Source organism: Arabidopsis thaliana, chromosome 4, assembly GCF_000001735.4.
Source record: "Arabidopsis thaliana chromosome 4, partial sequence".
In the NCBI taxonomy this organism is placed as follows: domain Eukaryota; kingdom Viridiplantae; phylum Streptophyta; class Magnoliopsida; order Brassicales; family Brassicaceae; genus Arabidopsis; species Arabidopsis thaliana.
Genome location: NC_003075.7, coordinates 616984 through 638314, shown reverse-complemented (window position 1 = coordinate 638314; position 21331 = coordinate 616984). Strand labels below are relative to the sequence as shown.

The 21331-nt window shown below is 35.2% G+C and overlaps 3 protein-coding genes, 1 long non-coding RNA gene and 1 pseudogene across 7 annotated transcripts; 2 read left to right on the top strand and 3 right to left on the bottom strand.

The window, feature by feature from the left end:
- Nucleotides 1-1415: 1415 nt before the first annotated feature.
- AT4G01490 lies at nucleotides 1416-7179 on the bottom strand (annotated as a pseudogene; the record flags this gene model as incomplete). The annotated part of the gene is made up of 1 exon: nucleotides 1416-7179.
- Nucleotides 7180-7519: 340 nt separating this feature from the next.
- Nucleotides 7520-7736, top strand: AT4G03875. The gene has a single exon (NR_141757.1). It is a non-coding gene; the product is annotated as an other RNA (long non-coding RNA).
- A 2508-nt stretch (nucleotides 7737-10244) lies between these two features.
- On the bottom strand, nucleotides 10245-12246 carry PPa5 (pyrophosphorylase 5). 2 transcript variants are annotated; one of them, NM_116378.4, is made up of 9 exons: nucleotides 12113-12246; nucleotides 11641-11776; nucleotides 11537-11565; nucleotides 11394-11459; nucleotides 11206-11313; nucleotides 11058-11123; nucleotides 10843-10963; nucleotides 10681-10762; nucleotides 10245-10599 (listed from the first exon to the last, which is right to left on the bottom strand). In NM_116378.4, the coding sequence occupies exons 2-9, from the start codon at nucleotides 11774-11776 to the stop codon at nucleotides 10557-10559; spliced, it is 651 nt and encodes a 216-aa protein (NP_192057.1). In that variant the 5' UTR covers nucleotides 12113-12246; the 3' UTR covers nucleotides 10245-10556. The 2 variants fall into 2 exon arrangements, with proteins under 2 accessions (NP_192057.1, NP_001329345.1); NM_001340321.1 differs by lacking the exon at nucleotides 12113-12246 and adding an exon at nucleotides 11993-12095 and having other exon boundaries at nucleotides 10249-10599.
- Nucleotides 12247-12429: 183 nt separating this feature from the next.
- TIP1;3 (tonoplast intrinsic protein 1;3) lies at nucleotides 12430-13529 on the top strand. Its single transcript, NM_116377.2, has one exon. The coding sequence runs from the start codon at nucleotides 12465-12467 to the stop codon at nucleotides 13221-13223; it is 759 nt and encodes a 252-aa protein (NP_192056.1). The 5' UTR covers nucleotides 12430-12464; the 3' UTR covers nucleotides 13224-13529.
- A 1785-nt stretch (nucleotides 13530-15314) lies between these two features.
- On the bottom strand, nucleotides 15315-17624 carry AT4G01460 (basic helix-loop-helix (bHLH) DNA-binding superfamily protein). 2 transcript variants are annotated; one of them, NM_116376.4, is made up of 4 exons: nucleotides 17338-17624; nucleotides 16544-16987; nucleotides 16044-16442; nucleotides 15316-15728 (listed from the first exon to the last, which is right to left on the bottom strand). In NM_116376.4, exons 2-4 carry the CDS (start codon nucleotides 16979-16981, stop codon nucleotides 15618-15620), a joined length of 948 nt encoding a protein of 315 aa, NP_192055.1. In that variant the 5' UTR covers nucleotides 16982-16987; nucleotides 17338-17624; the 3' UTR covers nucleotides 15316-15617. The 2 variants fall into 2 exon arrangements, with proteins under 2 accessions (NP_001329264.1, NP_192055.1); NM_001340320.1 differs by having other exon boundaries at nucleotides 15315-15728; nucleotides 16544-17618.
- Between the last annotated feature and the right edge of the window lie 3707 nt (nucleotides 17625-21331).

Below are 21331 nucleotides of genomic sequence, written 5' to 3'. Positions count from 1 at the left end.
ATATAATATTAATCTGAAAGTTATGGAAATATTACTTTTAATAAATTTAAAATTTAAAATATTTTTTCTCTATTTTAAAAATATAAACACTAAAACATATTCATTTTATGTAAAATTATAATGAGACACTGTAAATTCTAATGAATATCTTAGTTTTTTTAGGTTTTTCCTAAGAATGCTGAAAAAAATAAAAATTCATTTAAACTTTTTAGAAATGGTCTTATAAGAAGGTTTAAGAATTTCTTATAAGACCAATTAGTAATTTCTTATAAGACCATTTCTGAAAGTTTAAGAATTTTACTTTGGTCTTTTGGATTTTTATTTATAAGAATTTATTTACTTTGGTATTTACCATTGATTTAATTCTTAAACATTTTCACAATGCTTTCTTAATACCAAAATAAAACTCTTAAACGTTTTCACCTGAAATTGTTAAATCAATGGGAGAAAAGGTTCGAAACATTTCTACAATGTTTCTTAAAACAAAATAAAGGTATTTTGTAAATTTTTATAACTGTGATAATTTTAAATTATAAATCTTAATTATTCAAGATTTTTTCAATTACTTACTAGTAAATATTTTTCAGGGGATAACCACATTTGTTGTCTAGGCGATAAGCAATAAAATCTTCTAGATATTTTAAATATAATATTTATTTGTTTTTGGTAATTGGTTTAGTATCTCCAATTTTAACAACTGGATATCAATCTCTCTCTTTTTTTTTTTTGAAACCACACCAAGTGGATTTCAATCTAATATCTCAATTAAAACTATATCTGTATACTTGTCTTAATTTGTCAAAATGTAAACACGTGTTAACTTCTTACAGATTTTATTTCATCATCTTAATTAGTTAACTCATATGGTTATGAAATAATGTATTCTTCTGACCCTTTTTTTTTGTTAAATCTTCTGACATTTTCCGTAATTAGATTTCACCTGTCAGAACTTAGCAAATCACATGGATTATCATTTATGTAAGAAAATCATAACAAATTTTGTCCAATTTGTCTGATTATGATTTTTACAAAACTCAAGTGGAAAGTAGCTCTGGTTTTCTATGTGTGTCCATGTTTTGTGGTACCCAACATTATATGCATCAACATCAAATAACAATAACGCATTTTGAATTATATATACAAGTCAATCCTTTTGTCCAAAAAAAAATATATACAAGTCAATCCATGTATGACTTTATGATTTTAAGAAATCTAGGAATGCATATGTATTTGTTGTCAATTTAACTTTCGGGTATTAGCTTTTGTTAACATGTTATAATAGAATACTTTTTCTTTGTTTGCATGTAAATTATTTCACTATGTGGTGTTTTTCTGTGTCCGACCGTGTTGCAATATAAATTACGGTAGCACACGTTATTATTATTATTTTTTTTTTGGACAAAATTTAAATTCAAATAACCACTAAACCGGGTCCAGTACAATCGTTTTAAGAGAACACTTAGCAATCTCATCAGCTTCGCCATTGTGTTTCCGAGAGATGAAAGAAAAACTAGATTGCAGAAAAGTAGAAGATAAACTCAGGATATCGTGTAGAATCCCGTGGAGTTCCAATGGAGGATCCCCCAAATTGATTGCGTTGATCAACTGCTTGGAATCGGACGCTATTACAATGTTTTGGATACCCAAAGTCGATGCATGGCAGAGAGCTTCGTGGATGGCGAGAGCTTCCGCTAAAAGAGGTGATCGAACATTCCTTCTTGAATTAGATCCAATCCTACTTGTTTCAGTGATGGTGGGATTGAAAATCCATCCTAAACCAACCAATTTATGTTCTTTGTTCCAGGCAGCGTCGGTTTGGCAGATACTAGTGTTGTTTGAGATTGAAATGATTTTCCCTAGGGTTTGCTGCAGAGGTCGGATATGGGTTGTATTCTGAGCTAAAAGCCACTCTCGTGCTAGACTGATTGCTCGAGCCAGAGTTTCAGAGGGGGAGCTGAGGCGATCCTTGAAGATTAAGTGGTTCCTAGAAAGCCAGATCGACCAGAGAATCCACGGTAGGAGAGGTCCCGTTCCTACGCCAATTGGTGGGAGGCAAACGCTCAGATTAACTTTCTTAATTAGATCCCTAAAGGACACAGTGGTATTGGGATCCAAGGGCTGTTTAAAAGGCGCGTTTTGCCAGATTTCTGTAGCAAAACGACAGGTGAAGAACAGGTGGAAAGATGACTCCTCCTCTCCGCAGAAAGGGCATCTCGCTTCTTCATTGATCTGTCTAAGGCGCAGGTTTTCTCCGACTGGTAAGGATCCTCTCATAGCTTTCCACATGAAAAATTTCATCTTTGGTGAAGTGTTAATTTTCCAAATTTCTTTGGTCCACTTGAAATCAGTCACCGGAGACACATGTTGGGGACTTAATGGAATTGAACTTATGCTTTCATAGTAGCCGGAGCGTGCTGAGTATGCCCCATTCTTTGCAGGGAGCCACGCATAAGAGTCCTCTGCTCCAAGCTTACTTAGATGGATCTCAAGGATTTCTATTTCAAATTCTGGGATGGTTTGCTAAATTAGACCTCTGTCCCACTCAAGTGTTGTAGGAGAAATGAGCTGCGATACTGTCCACTTGTGTGATGATGCAGGAGGAGGGCCCATAGGGGTGATAGGAGATTGTAGGGATAGCCACGGTTCTTGCCACAGAGAGGTTTGTTTGCCACACCCAATGACTTTACCAAGCTTCCGTTTTAGTAGATCTCTACCAATACATATGCTTCTCCATCCATGTGAAATGGTCGCAGGTGGTTTACAATCTAAGAATGGCGTAGAATGGCAGTATTTCCCAAGAAGGGTTCTAGCAAGAAGGCACTGCGGCTTTGTGAGTATTCTCCAGCTCTGTTTTGCCAACAAAGCATCATTAAAGCATTGTAAGTCCCTGAAACCAAGTCCTCCCTCTCCTTTAGATTTTGTTAAGTTTAGCCAGGAGATCCAACACATTTTCTTCTTGTCCATACTAGAATCCCACCAGAACCGTGTCAAAGCAGATTGGATGCGCTTATATAGAGAGCAGGGTAGTTTAAAGCAGGACATCGTATAGGTTGGCATTGCTGCTAGAACAGACTTCAGCATGATCAACTTCCCAGCTGAAGATAGGAATCTAGATGACCAGCTGCAAGCCTTTTGGCGAATCCTGTCGACAATCAGGGTGAATAAATCCTTCTTCTTTCTACCAAAGAGCTCAGGTAAACCTAGGTATTTGCCCAAGCCCCCCTCTTTTTGGATTCCGAGTAATAGCTTAACTCTATCTCTTGTCTCTACACATGTTTTTGCAGAGAAAGTAACTGCTGACTTTTGAGGGTTAATAAACTGGCCCGAAGCTTGTTCATAGTGCTGCAGGATGAGCATAAGAGTTTCACAGTCTTGAGGGTCAGATTTGCAGAAGAACATCGTATCATCTGCAAATAGTAAGTGGTTAATTCTTGGATTGTTCTTCCCCACTTTAATGCCAGTAAGATCACCTCTTTCTTGGGCTTTGTTGCAGAGACCAGAGAGAACTTCACTGCAGAGGATAAAAATTAAGGGTGATAGGGGATCACCTTGGCGAATGCCCCTTTGTGGTATCACTGAACCTTGAGCCGATCCATTAAGGAGGTAAGAGTAAGAGACCGTTGTTATACATTGCATGATCCAATTGATCCAAGTACTGTGGAAGCCCATCCTCTCCATAACTAGTTCAATGAAATCCCACTCAACTCTATCATATGCCTTACTCATATCAGTCTTCACGGCCATAAAGCATCTTTCTTTTGCCTTTGAATTATGTAGGTAGTGTAGAACTTCATGGGTAATCAATACATTGTCAGCAATCGCCCGTTGAGGAACAAAAGCAGATTGGTTTTCTGAGATCAGGAAGTGAAGAATTGGCTGGAGTCTCTTGGTGAGTACCTTTGCTATGATTTTGTAGTAGATAGAGCATAGGGCAATAGGCCTATAATCTTTCATAGTTTTTGAACTCGTGATTTTTGGGATCAGTCTGACATGGGTAGTGTTAATGTTCCTTGGCAGGATTCCGGAGGAGAAGAAGTTCTGTATTTCCAGAATGATTTGAGCTCCTACTGTGCGCCAGTTAGTCTGAAAAAAACTTGCAGAGAAGCCATCAGGACCAGGGGCTTTGTCAGCATGGATGGAGAAGCAAGCAGTTTTTATCTCTTTTGCAGTTGGCATTCTCGTAAGTTTCCTATTGGTTTCATCTGAGATGCAAGGTTGTAGGGTTGCAGCTATGACTGACCTTCTTTCTCCTGGTTTTGTAGTGAAAATTTTCTGATAATACTCAGAAATAACCTTCAAGATTTGGTGTTCTTCATAAAAGGTAGTCCCTTCTTCATTTTCAATAACAGAAAATTTATTGACTGCTAATCGTCCTTTAGTGCAAGCGTGAAAAAATCCAGTGTTTTTGTCACCCAGAGTGAGCCATAACTGTCTACTTCGCTGTTTCCAGTGTTCTTCTTCCTCTTTGTAAGCAGCTGCTAGCTCTTCATTGATGGAGTTAATAAGGGTTGGTTCAGAATCTAGGCTTGACATGGCTTCCTCAAGCTTAGCACGGCAATTTTGAATCTGTTTTTGGCTATTAAGGTGCTTTTCCCGGCTCCAGGTAATAATAGCGTGTCTACATCTACTTATTTTTTTCTCAACCTCTTCATAGACATCTTTCATCCAGTTCTTTTCCACTAGCTCTGTAACCTCCTGGATATTCCTGAGCCTTCTATCATATCTGAACAGACCTTTTTCTCTTTTTCTATTTTAGGTCAAAGAAAGTGATGATTGGTCGATGGTCAGACCCTTCGAAAGGTAAATATTCACTTCTGCCTGAGGGATAACTAACTGCCCATTCACTGTTTGACATTGCTCTATCAAGTCTGCAGAACACAACATGATCATTTCTTTTGCCTCTCCAGGATAGGAAGTTACCTGAGTGGCGAAGATCAAAGAGGTCACAAGTGGACATAAAGGTTCTGAGGTCCACAAAGGATCCTTCAGGGCGTGTAGGACCACCTGACTTTTCATTGGAGTCAATAATTTCGTTGAAGTCTCCTGTAAGGAACTAGGGATCAATTCTATCTTTCCCACGCTCCGTTAGCTTGTCCCAGATGGCTTTCCTTTTGGTTTTATCAGGTTCACCATAAATGAAAGTTGCAAAGAAGGTACGCCCTTCCGCTTCAATGGTAGTATCAATAAAGTTCTGACTCTCTGATAGAACTTTGATGGCTATGTTTGTGTTCCAGGGAAGAGCTAGCCCCCCACCACCAGGACTATGGGGAGCAACTAGCAGAGATTCCGTGTAATTTAAACATTTAAGCGCCTTGAGAACAAAATCATTTGAGTTTTTTGTCTCCATGAGGAAAATTATATCCGGGGAGATGGTCTTCTGCATCTCCTTGATTCTGTGAACTGTCATGGGATTTCCCAAACCACAACAGTTCCAGCTAGCTATCTTTAAGGAAGAGGAGGAGGTGGACTTTGAAAATCCACCTTCTTTTTGACCATTGCAGGGATGATGGTATGAGTAGGAGGTGTAGAACTCGACGCAAGCAGAGAGTTGTTGGATCTTGGAGGGTTCTGCTGTTTAGATTGTTTCTTTTTGATTATTTCTCTAGCATCACCAGTAGAAGGTCCTGCAGTATCTGTGACTGTCCTCCCTTTAGGAGAGTTTTGGACTCCCAACATGTTTCTCTTGCTGGATTTCGCACCTGCCAGTCTTAAAGGACTTTTATTCCCTGGTTTGTTTGATGGTTTGTTAATTGGGGGTCTTCCTCTTTTCTTTTTCTGGCTTGGCTCAGGCGCAGGTGGGAGCTCAGCTGGATGGATTGGTAAGTCCTGGGAAGGGCTTAAGGGTGGTTCAGGATCATTTGCAGTGGTGTTTTGGAGGAGTAGTTGATTAGCAGAAGTAGCCGCGGTGAGTATCTGATAGGCAGTCTCCAACATCAAACCTCTGGCTTCACCTTGTAACACTCTCTGTTTCCTGGCCATACTTTCAGTGGGGTCTGCGCAGCTTATGTACTGAACAGTTACTTCCCGCAGTTCACCCATGATTGCTTCTTTTGTAGGGATAGGTACTGGCAGGGGGTTTGAGGATTCAGTAACCACTTCTCTCTCCAGTGAAGGGCGTCTTGTTCTCGAAGTTTCAGACATCTCCTGCCAGGTAAGTTCTCGTGGAACTTGTTTTTCTCGCCATTGAAAGTTTGGGTTGGGCCTGTTATAATGGTCCCTACTGTAACTTCTTGATGGTTCTCTTCTGAGGGAAGGAGTGTGTCTAGGAGAGGATGCTCTGCTATTTGGGGAAACATAGCCTTGTACTCCTGGTCTTAGCCTGTAATCACTTCTCCCATTCCTGCCATCTGATTTTCTCTTGTAGAGATTGTAATCACCGAGGGGTCTAGATAAACCCGAGTGAGAGGAAAGTAACTTGTCGTGGGATGCCCTGGGATTTTGTTTACTACCTTTGTTTCTCTCTGCATAATTTTGGGGAGGCTGCTCAGGGGGAGTGAGCTTTGATGTTTTGCTTACCGCCTCTACTTTCTTTAGGCCAGGACAATCAGCTTCAGCATGAGAGAGGCGTTGACAATGATGACAATGGCTCTTCAGATTTTTGTATTCCAGGTAAACCAATGCTTCACTACCATCAGGGAATTCCACCACTGTTTCTTTTGTAATAGGTTGGAGCCCGTTAATGAGGACTTTTATCTTTGCTGCAGCTGGTGAAATTTCATGGTCCACTACCTCCCCAGCTTCCTTGCCTATGGCATAAAGCATTTCTTTTATCCAGTAGTGCATTGGAAGGCCCTGCAGTTCAATCCAAAAAGGGATTTCTGAGGGGAAGGAAGGTGAGATCACTGGTTTCCACCTCTGGAGAATGACCATCCACTGACCAAAGTGGTAGGGTCTATTATCAAGGACTTTCTGGAGGTCCTCTTCATATTCAAATCTGAACTGGAAACAACCTCTGCCTAGGTCAGATCCAGTAGCTTTGCCCTTAAGATTCCATCTGTTTGATAGGAAAGGTATGAGGGACCACAAACGCTGGGCTGAGGGATTTGTGAGTATTCCCATAAGGGTAAGCGAGTTCTCTTGGATCAGCTCCGAGTTGTCTAGGGTGGGTGCTCTTATTCGCTTCTTAGGTGGAGGTGAGAAGCTTCTTTCTGACCTCCTATCATTTTCATAAACTGACATAGCTCTTTCCCCAGAGTCCCTTGAGCGGTTTTGACTGGCATAATTTGAGTAAGATTTTTGACTGTGAGCTATGTCTTTTCCTTTTGCAGAGTAAGGGATTCTTTGGTCTATACTTAGGTCCTGGGAACTCAGCAAGATCACACGTAATCCAATGGTTATTCTAACGAAGGCGTCTAGGGCAGAGTCTTGTCGATACAATTTGAAAAGGTTCTTCACACTAGGTGAGAGAGTTTGTCATCATGGTTGTTGAGAAACTGAGCATGACATAAGTTTGAAAAGGTTCTTCACATATAGTGAGAAAGTTCAAGAGATAGAACCACAAGGTTAGACATAAATGCAAGAGTAAATGCTCAAGACTTTTTGTACCTCAAACAATCAAGGGATCTGGTAGTTGAGCTCTTAAAGCACTATGAAGCCAAGGGGAGAAAGGAGGGTTTGGAGGAGAAGTTGGTGAAAGCTCGAAGTCCTCTGTTGTCCCACACCTTGTGACATGACTTCTAAGGGGCCGTCAACACCATTGGTCGGTAAGGGCAGTCATCGCCGGGGATTTGGCCGGAGGGAGATGCCGTCTATTTGAGAAATGGTGGGAAACTTTCTGTTTTTGGTAATAGAAAGTAGCTGAGATCTGGTTTTTTAAAAAACCTTAGCTTCTTTTAGGACATAGGGAAGAGTGCCTGGGAAAGAAAAAAAACATACGTCCGTACACCTTAAGAGGGGCTTCTTACACGTTATTATTACTATTACTACTATTTGTTTACATGTTATTTTTCTTTTGCGAGGAAATAGACAGATATAATTTTGTTTTCTTTGTTTACATTTTTTTTTTTAGTATGATATAGTTAAATAAGAATATTCAAAAATTGAAAATCTAGTTTTTATATAACTGTTGAAATTAGTCTAGCAACAAGAAATTAGTTTCTTTATTTGTTTTATATACTCATATTCTCGTTTTTATAAGTTTTGGTCCGGATACTTTACATGGTATCTTTGTACCCAAACTAACTTGCATGCCCTGAAATTAGTCTAGCAACAAGAATTACTCGAGTTATACTAAAAAAATGTCCTAGAAATTAATAAGTACGGGAATATGATTTAGATTTTAACTTTTCTATTATATAATTTCCATGTTAACAAGTACCTAAAGTAGCACCTCCCCTACTATGAAATTATATATCTAGCTTACCTTTGAATTTTTCTAATTGTCCTAGAAATTATAAACTAATCATCGTCAACACATCTTATGTAATATACTATAAAACGTTCTTTAACAAAAATAAAATAAAAATATATATACTATAAAACGTTTTCGAAATGATAACATGGTAAAAATATATCATCAAACGATTAGGGTAAGGACCAGAGGGACCACACCGCGTCCATGTAGAGTTTGTCGCAAAAGAACCTCCCACGCCTCCTTTCCTTCACACATTTTCCTTTTAAAATATATTATCTATTTACTTTCTTCAACTTGAAGGTATATTTTTGGTCCTTGGGGGATTTTTCGACCTTTTCTATACCCATCGGAAAAAGTTAGGGATTAATTTGGTCCCCGTTAGGAAACAAGCAATGAATCAATGGTTTATGAAATTTCGTAGTACGTCTAATAAGAAAATGCGATAATTATGTTGTGTATATTCACTCTTGTCGACATCATTGTGTATATAGTCATAATATATATTTATTAAGATGCAGACACTTCCGAAAAAATAGCTATTCTATGATACGAAAGTAGCCGGTCCAGTTCATTCTAGGAACCAAGAAATAACTGAAACATTAATAATCAATGTAAGCATAGTCAATGATAGATTAAACTTGAAATGTGTGCGTATGGGTGTGCATAATATATAGTCTTAATGTATGAAGAATGGGTCTTATCATCGGCGGAGCAAATATAGTCCAGTTGCATAGAATATAGGGTTCTGCAAAATATCTGTAATATCCGTTTCACTCTGTTTTTAGTTTTACATAGCAAAGCAAATGTTATCTTAGAAAAACCTCATTTTCCTACTGTCAAAAATGTAGGAAAATCGTAGGAAATAATTGTTGTTTTACCGTTTTTCAACGAAATTTGTTAGTAAGAAGTGTCATGTAGAAAATCAAAAGTGGTAAAAAATTTTGCTCAGTATACCTTTGTGTATCCTTTACGCCATCAACTTTGCATAGAAATGATGAGAGCTTGAACTCACTTTCAAGAATATTACAAGTAGGTCTTTTTTCTGCGTGTCCCGAACTTAAATTTATACTTTGATCTTCTCGTGCAAACCATCATGCATGATGCATTCCAGGGGAGATTGTTGACAAAAGAGTCATCATAATTACATTTGATCTTTTGATCAAAAACATTGAAATTACGTTTGATCTATCATGCAGTTGGTTTGATCCATTTAATTCGCTGCAACGGTAGCATGTAGGTGTAATAGAGTGGATATATGAAGAAAAATAAGCATTAGTATTTAGTATACTATGTTATTTCCATCTACTCTTTCACAATTTTTTTTGTTTCAGTAAGATTGATTCTCTAATGTTATGTGTATTTTTTTATTTATAATAAGTGACATGTAGCCAAATTATTTTGCTTCACTTTAAATAATATTCAATATTTTTTCATGTAAAACTATTAACTATTTTCAAAATCAACCTTACAATAAATGCTTAGTCCTATTACTTTTGTTTTGAAAATTAATAGAATGTAGGTGTAAAATAGATAATATACATGTATAAATTTTTTAAATATCACTTATTAAAAAAGGATGAAGTATTACGCTTATATTTAGATTTAAAAAAAAAAAACTAGAGAACTAATAAGATTTTTGGTAAAATATATTCTGGTATTAAGTGTTTTTTTAGTGAAAAGGAGATTGATATACACGCGCCAATTTACTGGTATTGATATATACTGGGCCAGGCCCATTTTGGGGTGAGCAGCAGATCCAACTATCTGACAAAAGAAAGAAAAAGAAGTTCTCCACCACCTGACATTTTCTCATTCTGATTCTGCAAATCTAATTGGGATTTGGATTTCAGAGGAAAACAAAATGTGGAATGGGGACTCTTCAAAAATGACAGTGACACTTATTTATAAAAACAAAAGTCTGGTTTCATTGGAACCAAATCGAAGCTTGAAATTATTAAAAAAAGATCCAAAGGCAGTGTTACAAATACAAACTCTTAATGTTCAGACAAAACATCCCCAGAAGACAACAACAACAACAACAACAAAAAGGAAAGCGTCAAAGCCAAATATGAGACACGTGCTTATTCAAAAAAAATCCAAATATAAGACAAATTCTTGTTCTTTTGCATATTCACTGCAACAGAATCTGAGATTGCAGACCCAAAAATTGGCAGGAATGTTCTTGAAGAAGTCTTCTTTTCATCTATCTCCTCAGGGTGTGAAGAATGTACTCAGCGTAAAGATCCCTGTGAATGATTTCAAACATCAAGATTTGCTTAAAAGAAAAGCAAATTATGTAAAAAAGGTAAAAAGAAAAAAAAGTTTACATTGAGTACTGAATGGCTTCAATAGCAGGACCAGGTTGTAGAAAATCATTCACTGCAACTTCCTTGTTCTCATTCTTCTTGTCTGTTATATTTTGGTTAAAGATAGCAAAAAAGAAATGGTTTTGTTTCCTAATCAAGTATTAAAATAGGTTTTAAGGATACAGTCTTCAAAGAATCGACGGATTTCAGAAAGACGATGAGGAGGAAGTTCATTGATGTTAGTGATGTGCTTATACTCAGGATCATCAACACAAACTGCAATGATCTTGTCATCTTTTTCACCCTTTATTTCAACCAAAACCCCAAAGAATTAGCTACAATGGTTACACAAACTTGAAGCACAAGGAAACATGAAAAACTAAAGCTTAGGATGTTACCTGGTCAATCATAGGCATTAAACCAATAGCTCGGGCGCGAAGAAAACAACCCGGAAGCACAGGCTCCTGTACATAATCAACTTTGATAAGAAATTATTTCAGCCATTTCATTTTCTTTTGGTGAATGTTGTTAGAATTAGACTCAAACCTGCATGATAACTAAAACATCTATAGGGTCATTGTCTTCACATAGTGTGCGTGGGACAAACCCGTAGTTGTGAGGATACACAACCGAAGAATAAAGAATCCTATCAACCTGATAGACATATACAAACACTTACGATCATCATATATCCTCAGATCATTCTGTTTTTTCAAGATTTGATATCTTTTTACCTTGATGAGACCTGTTTTTTTGTCAAGTTCATATTTGACTTTGCTCCCCTTTGAGATCTCAATAACCTAATTTCATCCAAAAAAGACAAATGATTAACTCTTTTTCGATCGGATTGTCACATCATCAAGCATAAAGACTTTACCACATTGAAAATCACTGGAGCTCCAGGTCCTGCACACATAGAACAATTTAGTTAAAAAGACTCTAATCAAACACACAGAATATCTTTAAAACAGTGATTATTACCGATTTCAAGATCATGCCATGGATGTGCAGCAACCGATCTCTTAGACAAAGATGAGAGAATCCTCTCGTTTAAACGTGGAGTAGGGTTCTGAAGCTTCTTCTGAGGTTGACTCGTTTTCACTTCTTCTCCATTCATCTAATAAAACAGAGCAAAACAGAACCAAACGTTAGAATCTTGTTAGTCAATTTTCATGACTTCACGTCTAAATCAATATAGAATCTTTTCACTATTGATGCTGATAACACGATCCATCACTCAAAGATTTAACATCAGATTCTACTAGTACGATAAACATCAATCATCTTCAAGATCGAAGTTAACAAAATCTACATAATTCAGCTAAACACTAACAATTTGTATCGAATTTGTTCATTTCTCGATAGATCTTCCGTTGGATACAAAATCCAGAGGATCAAACATCAATACGCAACAAAAGTTGAGATCAAGAACCTTCAAAAAAAAAAGTCGTACCTTAGAATCGTTTGAAGAACAGAACAATCTTGCGGAAAGTGTGGAGAAAGAAAAGTGACGATGATGAGAAAACAGTAAAGCGCGTGTTCTTCAATTGCTACCCATAATAGTATTTATAGAAAGCGAGAAAAACGGATTAAGATTTAATTAATTGGTAAGTAAGTTATTAATTAAATATGAATTTATAATCACCGTTCGATTTCTTATAACCTAGGGCCCACCGTAAAACACTAATCTCAGTCTCTTGAACGATTCTCATACACACACTTGGCACTAACGCTTTAACTATTTAAACTTTTACTGATGAAAAACAAAATGAAGAGGAAGCAAGAAAGCAAATTTTTTTGTAACGATGCCTATCAACAGAATTGCGATTGGAACGCCGGGGGAAGCTAGTCGTCCCGATGCGATTAGAGCAGCTTTCGCGGAGTTTTTCTCGATGGTTATATTCGTTTTCGCGGGTCAAGGCTCTGGAATGGCTTATGGAAAACTAACTGGAGATGGTCCAGCCACACCTGCCGGTCTTGTGGCCGCGTCTTTGTCTCATGCGTTTGCGTTGTTCGTTGCGGTTTCCGTTGGAGCTAACGTTTCAGGTGGTCATGTGAACCCGGCGGTTACATTTGGGGCTTTTATTGGTGGAAACATAACGTTGTTGAGAGCTATTCTTTATTGGATCGCTCAATTACTCGGAGCAGTCGTAGCTTGCTTGTTGCTCAAGGTAAGCACTGGCGGGATGGAAACGGCTGCGTTTTCGCTATCATATGGAGTGACGCCCTGGAACGCAGTCGTTTTCGAGATTGTGATGACGTTTGGGTTAGTTTACACGGTTTACGCTACTGCCGTGGATCCCAAGAAAGGTGATATTGGAATCATTGCGCCTTTGGCGATTGGGTTAATCGTTGGAGCTAACATTCTGGTTGGTGGTGCTTTCGACGGTGCATCGATGAACCCCGCGGTTTCATTTGGTCCGGCCGTGGTTAGCTGGATTTGGACGAATCATTGGGTCTATTGGGTTGGTCCTTTTATCGGTGCAGCCATTGCAGCTATTGTTTATGATACTATCTTTATCGGTAGTAATGGACATGAACCACTTCCTTCTAATGATTTCTAAGTTAGGTTTTTTTTTCTTGTGTCTTGTGAAACAAGAAATCTACAGTTGTAGCCTACTATGGGTATTTTGAGGGAGATATGTGTTTTTAATTGTTTTTCACTACTTTTGTTGTTTTAAGTAATTAATAAATTGATTGGTGGAAAATTTACACTAATTTAAATTAGATTAAACTATTATGTGGGGTATACGTAGTATTCTGCCATACTTAAGGAATTCATGTACAAACGAATTTTATTGGAGGCATATTCTTGAGATTATGCTTCCATGGTGAAAACTGAAAATATATCAAACATAATGGGACCCGCCATTATCAATAATACTATGAAGATATATATATGGTTGGTTGGTCCATGCACGTTCTTTATTTTATTTTTGGCCCAAGCACGTTCTGATATGTGAATCTTAGGCTAATGATTTTTTAGTCGATTTAAGTATTGAACAACACACACAAAAAAAGGAATTCAATAAACGGTACTTCGGTGTCCCGGTGTTTGCTCTAAACGCGTTTCCAAGTTTCTTGCACGTTCAAGCAAAGTGCGATGACGAGATTTGATGATACTCACGATGTATATTCCTCAATAACAATAATTGTGATTAGTATTATAAGTTTATATATATAACTCATCGTGGATTTAGAAGAGTTATGTCAATGGTCGATTGGTCGTATGTTTTATTGTTTTTACCACATGGAAAACTAACTATTTTATGTATCAAGAATTGTAAATAACATGACATTTGCAGATAACAACTATTTGGGAGAATTCTAAAATTCGCTCGATGATTTAATTTTAAAGATCTACACTAATTGTGCTACGTTGAGCAATTCTCTATTACAAGTTAATTGTGCTACGTTGACCATTTCTCTATTTAAAAATTAAACATATACAAAAACTCTTTACAACTATCAAATATTCTTTTTAAAAAATCAAATAAAAAAAACACCAAAGTAACACATCCTTCGACTTAGAAATCACAATATAAAATCAAAACTTTCGACTTCGAATCAAAGCCCCGAGTTCGTTCAAAAACCTCAATTTCACGAATATGACTCATGAGGACCTACTAAGAATAAAGCTAAGGAATCTTTATTCAAATAAACAAATACCACGCGAAACATTAACGCGTAAATACACGCACGTCAATCTCACGCGGTGGAACGCTCGGCTCTTTTAGTATGGGCTTTAATGGGCCTGTATAGATTAACTGGGCTAATATTTTTAAAAGAAGGACTTTTGTCTTGAGCCCAAAACGAAAATGAGTAATTTGTTTTTGTTTTCTGATAAAAAAAGAGTTTTCCTCAAAAGAAATGAGTAAATGACATATTACTCAATAATTTACTGTAAAAATGACCAAATGGTTTGACTTTGACCAAAAGTTGGAAAAGATCAGAGTTGTTACCAGTCGATTATCTCTGACGTATGATCTTGTCGTTCACTCTTACACACAATATTCAAATAATGTATCATTGCTTTCTGAATAATATGTTTTTGTTTATATTGTTCTTGTATTACAGAATTTAAACATATTGATCGGATTTGTTTTGCTTATGATGTTTAGATTTTTCCCGATTTTTTAATAAGCTTTGAATACAAAAGTTAAATATATGCGGAAACCGATATATGAATTAAAATTTCGAAAAAAGTAATGTGAGTGAGATAGGCTGAGTTTTACGTATTACAAGCGAGACCGATGTGTCAATGAGACTCTGACCATAGGCTTCCTTTTACGATGCTTTTTTACCATTGGAATATTAAAAAAATTCTGCCACCTTTCTCTTCGTTGTTAAAAGTAAAACTAGAGTCATTATACAATAAACAAGTATTTTTAGTCAGTAGACGTTGATGCAAAAGAATACCTTTAAATTTATGTTGTAGCTGTACCTTTTTTATCAAGCGTAGATTTGTCAGACGCATGGACGATATGAGAGTATTAATAAAACGTATATGCAAAATATAAAAAGAGGTTGCGAAGTGTGAAGGCGACTTCTTCTTAGTAATAATGATGTTTCATCTTTAATTGTATTTGTTTCCATTTCCGTAACCATTCTAATACGGACGTCTAAAGTCAATTTCTTAACATTATTACTAAGTGGGAAACATTTATAAATGGAAGTAAATATTACTCATGGTTAACTTTTTTCGTTTTCGGGGTCAAACTGAACTCATAGGTTAGTTTATATTCAAAAATTACAGGCAATAATAACCTAAACCTTCATGTGACCAATAATAATGTCATCGTAGAACACTGCGAGTTTGCTACTAATCTAAAATCCAAAAAGTATAAGATAATAATTAAAACTCCCAAAATTTCACCTCTTTGGTTTTTCTTATTTATATCACGTCCCTTTTCTTTGTAACCTAAAGTTTACACACGTTACTAGGAGTCAAAAGTCAACTAAGTTCGACTAAGATTTGACCACATGACTTCACCGTTGATTTGCTCGAAGATCTGATGAACGGCTGTCGCTATCTCATCTGCTGATCCTAATTTACAACCATCTTCCATCTGCATGCACAACACCATTCATTTCTCATCTCTCCAAAACTAAACAAAAATTAGCAACTTACTAAAAAATTAAACTAAAATTTTCTAAGCTTAGAGTGAAGGAAAAAAATACACACACACACACATAATTGTAGATATTTTCTATTATGGTTTCTCATGCATTTTAATTTTCTTAAGTACCAAACATTTCAAAATGAAGATTCCTTAATTTTCCTCAAAAAGTCAAAAATTGCTAGTTACATAAGACTATTTATAATAATGCTTAAACTAGTGGAAATTGAAACTGATAGTTTAAGAGATGATTAAGAAAATTACCTTGAGATTGAAAGAGTAGATGACAAAGTCAAAGGAAGAAGAGATAGTGAGATGTAGAATCGCAAGCTTTAGTTCTTCAATCGAGACAATAGCTTTTAAGATCTGTCGTTTTCCTCTCTTACACCGAACTTTTAAGCTCACATGGTTCTGTATCACCGTAGCCTCCACTTCTGTCGTATCTCCACCGCCGAATCTCGCCGTAAATCCATTTTCCGACGTCGTAGACACGCTAGAAATAGAAGAGTTAGTGCATGCAAGAGACGAAGATGAAGAACACGACGCCGTTTTAGGAGTTTCATCAGTTCCATCCTTTCGTTTCTCAGCTTCTAGAGATTGCAAGAGTTGCTCTAGTTCCTTGATGAAATCTATTGCCCCTCCTACAATCGAAGCTTGGTCACCCTAGAGAAACAAAAACGTTTTCTTGTTAAAGCTAAATTACGTTCTTGAAAAGAAAAAAAAATTACGTTCTTGTTTAATGAACCCTTAAAACATTTTGTTACCCGTTGAAGAAACGAAGGAGGCATGAGAGATCGGAGAGAGTTTAAGTGTTCGTTCATTTGTCGTCTTCGATTACGTTCGACGGCAATGTGAGTCATCCTTTGGTTTTCAACTTCGTCTTTGTTCTTTGGAGCTCTTGTACGTTTCCGTTTTCTTTTTTCTTTGACCGTTACTGCTCCGTTTTCTGTTCTTGGATCCTTTTCCGGGTCATCTGTTTGACCCGGATCTCTTTTGATGTTTGTTTCAAGGGTGAGACAGCTCTTTGATTCTAGGGTTTGGATCTGGAGAAGTGATTGGAGAAACTGATTTGGTTCTGTTGTTGTAAAAGGGTGTTCTATGCATTGAAGCATTTGCAGAAATGGTATCTTCTCTTCCATAGTAGTGTCTGAAATCTGACCAAATTGGTCTTCTAATTCACCAAAACTCATCAATCCACTCATAATTAGCTTCAACAAAGAAAAAAACAAGAGAGATTAGTTTTAGGATACCATTTTGACAAGAAAACAAAAATCTACTAAATCTTAAAGTGGGTATGAGAAATAAATGGTTTGGTAGGTGAATTCTTAAGACAGAACAAAGAGGATGTACGAGGAGAGAACATTAAATGATGAGAAATAAAGAATGTCGCAGCGAGAGGAAACAATAATAAAAGTAGCAGAATTTGGATAAGCTATTGTAAAATGAATTTACAAGAATTTTGCATTGAATGTTAATCATATGAAAGGAGGAGGAAGAAGAAGAGTAAATGCACAAAACAGTATTCTGTATATGAGAATAAATTACAAGAGAGGCTTACATGAGAAGCTTTATGAGTCTCTCTAATGGAACTGTTTTCTGAAGTAATATTTTTGTAACTTTGAGTATTTAGATATAGGTGTCTTTCCTCAAATAGTCTTCAAATTAACAACTTCTGCTGCTGCTTCTTCTTCTCTCTCTTTCCTCTAAACTAAAAACATTCCTTTAGGGGTTGACACTTTCTAAACTGTTCTTAATAAATGCAGTTTTCCACATATATAAAAGGAGAGAAGACGAGGAAGAGAAGAAGAAGAGGTTCGGTGCATATATGTATAAAAAAACCAAGGGTGAAAAATAAAAATACTATACTATAGCTAAATTATCTAGTTATATATATAGTCGTCGATATTTAGTATTTTACACGCACACATACAGTAATATATGTATGTATTATTAATTAAATATTTAATCCGTGAAACAGATAACCTTTCTTCTTCTTTTTTTAACCTAAATTTTGGACAAAAATATACGTGGGTGTCCTGTCCTCCAGATCAAATATTTATGACCTTGTCCTCTTTGGGCCTTCAAAATAATTTTCTTTCGGGACAATACTCTTTGATTTTTGTTCTTAACGAATTTTACTTTGGTAAATATAAGGAATTCGATAGACTTTGATGAAGGAATTCGATATTTGGCTCGACCAAAAAACATATAAAATACTTTATCTATAAAAATAATTCTACTTAAACAGAAACTTTGAAGATTCACACTAACATATATACATGTTTAAATCATCATCCAAAAATCTTCTTCTGTGTTTGGATATGTTGGCTTCATTGGTGTTACATATATATTAACCGTTTTGACCAAAAAATAATAATATATTAACCGTATTTATTTCATTTTCTTACCATATGTTTTGCTACAACTATTAGAAATTAAGTGTATATATATAATATAACTCTGTATAGACACAATGAGATTGTGCGTTGGGACTAGGAGGGGTCCCGTAAAAGTATTATTGAAGAGGGCAGTGAAGACAGTTTTGTTTGGTGGGGACACGTCTTCCATGAACAGTACTTCTCACTCTTATTAAGACAGTTTCAGGATCAGAAAAGAAGACCAAGCCTCTCTTGCTTCTTCCTCTTTTTCTTTTCTATCTTTAGAGAATTAGTTTTCTCCAATCCAAAAAGGGTTTTCATGTCTTTTACTTCAACTTTTCATTTACTTTGTTTTTTCTCTTTTAATCGAGCTAGAACAAGTACATTATGGGTCTTTAAGTATTTCCCAATATGGTGTGTTGACTTAGTGCTATAAAAATTAAGAATGACAATAGTACCCTTTAAGAAGAGGACGAACAATGCACATGGCCAAGGCCAAGGCCATGGGTGCCAAACGTTAAGTATCCTAATAATACCAACTCGATTTCAGTGCCTTGGTCTGTAGGGCAAACAACAGTACTCTCCCCCAAAAGAAATTTACCTTTTTATTTTTGTTTCCTTCTCCCAAACTACAGATTTTTATTCTACCTCAAAGTCTTTTAAGAACTTGGATTTTGTACCATGCATAAGTGAGTCCAAAACTCACATGCAACCTAATAAAATTGAATAGACTACATTTGAAAAATAGGCCAAACGAATTATGAAGAAAGGAAAATAGATGTATGAAAATATAACACACAAAATGTTTTTATATTATTATAGATAAAGAAAAAAAAAATTACAAGTTTTGTCTAGTACATTATCCACCCAATAAGAGCATGTCACATACCAATTGAGAAAAAAGTGGAGTAAATTTTTATATATTACTTAGCTAAACACAAGAATATCTATAATATATATCATTATCAACATATCATATGTGGATAGCTATTTCTTCAGCCATTATAGGTTCGAATGGAAATCAGTTTGCATTAGACACGCGAACCACATTTTCTTAGGTAGTTCCCTACGTGTAACATTAGACCCGAAATAGCACTTATTTATCGTCAAAGTAAGTATGTAGAATATGATTTTACAATTTATAGTTCTATGTACCATCCATATAACCGAAGATACGGTACTAGTTTGTTTAAGAAAAAAAAAAGAAGATACGATACTAGTAAATGAGAACATATAGGAATTTAGACGAGCGAGGAAAATGGTAATGGGTTTACCCACTTGTGTTTAGATCAATTCCATGAATTGTCTCTCAGTTTACTTTATTCGATTTGACTTGTTTCCAGAAGGCATGTAGAGTTGACAAGTTAAATATGTCTATACAATCTCACATCCATTATGCAATTGGCCACAAATAAAAATTCATTATTTCATCTGTAATAAATGTATCATTCAATATTTTCTGTTAGTTAAGCAAACTAATCAAATTAATTTTGAAGTTTTTAGATATATAATGTATTACAGATAACAAGAAAATGACTTGAAATGGTTTGGTTGGACCTAAGATTAGTAAAGAGAAAATTGCAAAACAAATTTTAAAATCTAATATTTTTGTAAATCTACTCTCCACATTAAAAAAATTGCAAGATTATCATATAAGTCACTCAACCATATACAGTAGAAACTCTATAAATTAATAATGTTGGGACCATGAAATTTTATTAATTTATAGTGATATTAATTTATCCTATAAATTAATATTTATTAATTTATCGTATAAGTTAATAAATATTAATTTATAAAAATATTTATGTAAAATACAATACTATATTCTTTTTAAAATGTTTTTAATTAATTTTCTATATGCTTTGTTGTTTGTATATATAATTATGTTAGTTTTTTATTTTTCTTTGACTTTTTAAATTTATTTTTCAAAATATATTGTGTTTGTATATCCACGACATTAACGTGAACGTAAACGTAAACATGAAGTTTAATCCAATTTTTATTTACACAAATCTTAGCAATGCTTTTTCAAATAAAAGATTTTACAAAATCAACTATGACAGATCAAATACGCAAATAGTTATGTGAGTACAACAGAGATCATACCAGTTATATTTTAAAAAGAGTTGTAATTGTACTTTGAACAAAAATTTCATATAAAAATTAATTAGTCTTAAAATATATACTTAAGATCTATGATTATTAATTTATAATATTATTGGGACTATAATTTTATATAGGGATTTCAAAAAAAATATTATCTTATTATCTTATCGATTTTGGTTACTTTTTACATTGGCCCGACTTGGGACCGGTAAAATTTATTAATTTATCGTGTTTATTAATTTATCGAGTATTAATTTATAGAGTTTCTACTGTAGCTAGTCTTCCACAATATTTGACCATATAACACCATGTATTTTATCTAACATATTATGAAACTAGGCCGTTTTGGACAACTAAAACGAAAAGAAGTTGGAACAACAAAAGGTGAAAACTCAAATCCTTATGTCGATTTGTCGATGAGGTCAAATGCTTGATTCCCCGTCCCCTTCACAGTTTTGTTTCTCAATTTTATTTCAAAAAAAGTAATATCATAATTATAAAAAAACACAGAGTGTATTAGTTACTGTCAAAAATTATATAATACGAGGTTGTAGCAAGTTGAATATTAATCTCGCATCTTATAAATCTAGGAAGTAGGGTTGCAAACAAAACTGATAGTTTGAATATTTGTATTGGCAATTTACTGGTAATAATGTTTTCTTGTAACATTTTTTTTTCTTTCTGATAATTTTTAGCAGATGTCTACAAGAGTTCCTTTTGTACAAAAATGAGATATAAGGATTACAAAAAAAGTAGGGTAATTGTTTTTTTTTTATATCTCTGCGATAAAACTTATAACACTACAATAGTTAATATACTACAAGAAAACATAACCATTTCCAACAAAAATTTTCAAAGAAATGTTTGGTTGAATTTTTTTTGACGGGATTCTGACGAAATTCCGAAAACAATACTTTATCAAAAATCCGTTAGAAAAATAAAAAAAATTCGACAATTACATATTAATCGGAACTTTGTCGGAATGATAGAATAACAGTAATAAAATCTATTTTTATTTATTTATTTTAATACTGCGCCTTCTTCTGTTTAAAACCTTAAACCACT

Excerpts from the sequence above, each read along its gene's own strand:
- PPa5 (NM_116378.4), bottom strand. The coding sequence starts at position 11,776 with ATGAATGGAGAAGAAGTGAAAACGAGTCAACCTCAGAAGAAGCTTCAG. Across the intron at positions 11,566-11,640 it reads ATGGCATGATCTTGAAATCG|GACCTGGAGCTCCAGTGATT; the intron begins GTAATAATCACT and ends CTATGTGTGCAG. Across the intron at positions 10,763-10,842 it reads CCGTCGATTCTTTGAAGACT|ACAAGAAGAATGAGAACAAG; the intron begins GTATCCTTAAAA and ends AAAATATAACAG.
- AT4G01460 (NM_116376.4), bottom strand. The coding sequence starts at position 16,981 with ATGAGTGGATTGATGAGTTTTGGTGAATTAGAAGACCAATTTGGTCAG. Across the intron at positions 16,443-16,543 it reads CTCCTTCGTTTCTTCAACGG|GGTGACCAAGCTTCGATTGT; the intron begins GTAACAAAATGT and ends TTGTTTCTCTAG. Across the intron at positions 15,729-16,043 it reads TCTACTCTTTCAATCTCAAG|ATGGAAGATGGTTGTAAATT; the intron begins GTAATTTTCTTA and ends TTGTGCATGCAG.